At 56.9% G+C, this 854-nt stretch overlaps 1 protein-coding gene across 1 annotated transcript in view; it reads left to right on the top strand.

The window, feature by feature from the left end:
- TSKS (testis specific serine kinase substrate) overlaps nt 1-854 on the top strand; it is a 33,640-nt gene that overhangs the window by 12,038 nt on the left and 20,748 nt on the right. The window contains exon 8 of the mRNA XM_015565443.1: nt 301-587. Within this exon, the coding sequence (XP_015420929.1) occupies nt 301-587 (287 nt within the window). The remainder of the gene's footprint in view (nt 1-300; nt 588-854) is intronic.

The raw sequence follows: 854 nt of genomic DNA on the forward strand, positions 1-854 counted from the left end.
AAAAAAAAAACATAAAAGGAGCCCGGGCCAGTGAGTCCCAATGGTTAGAGCCTCCGCCTGAGCACCGAATGGTCTCAGGTCGGATTCCCTGTCACGGGCATGTACCTGGGTTGCAGGTTTGATCCCTGACCCCCGTGGGGGTGCATGTGGGAAGCAACCAATGTTTCTCCATCTCCCTCTCTCTCTCTCACCCATTCCCTACCTCCCTTCTATTCTGTCTAAAAAGCAATGGGGAAAATATTCTCGGGTGAGGATTAACAAAATAAAATTTTTAATTTTTAAAAATAAACATAAAAAGAGGGGCCAATCAGAGCAGAGAGGGGCAGGCAGGGCGGGGTGTGTGCCCTGCTGGTCACGGGCACAGCCTCGCTCGGAGGGGCGCCCTCGAAGCCCTGGCTATTGTTCCGCTTCAGGGTGGAGCGGTCAGCCGTGTCCGTGGCTTCGCTGAGGAGCGATCTGGAGGGCCTGGGCCCTGTGAAGCCGATCCTGGAGGAGCTGGGGCGGCAGTTCCAGAGCTCCCGCCGGAGTTCCGACATCTCCATGAGCCTGGAGCGGGCCCCCCAAGGCTCCTGCACCCGCTGTGCCAGGTAAGGGGCCCAGGCCTGGCTCTGCGCTGCATTCCCTAAAGACAACGCGTGGAAGGAGCTGGGCGTTGGTGGGGGTGGGAGGGAGGGCACCCCAGGCAGGTACTGTAGGACCAGCAGTCCTGGTGCATTATGGGAGCCACACTTGCCACGTGGAGTCAGTATCTCCTGCAACACCAGAAAGTCTTGATATAGTCAAGCAACCTAGACTTCTAGTGCATTGTGGGAAGACTGGGATGTGACAGTGGTTCTCAACCTTCTGGCCCTTTA

The sequence above is a fragment of the Myotis davidii genome, unplaced genomic scaffold (genome assembly GCF_000327345.1).
Source record: "Myotis davidii unplaced genomic scaffold, ASM32734v1 scaffold2100, whole genome shotgun sequence".
Lineage (NCBI taxonomy): Eukaryota > Metazoa > Chordata > Mammalia > Chiroptera > Vespertilionidae > Myotis > Myotis davidii.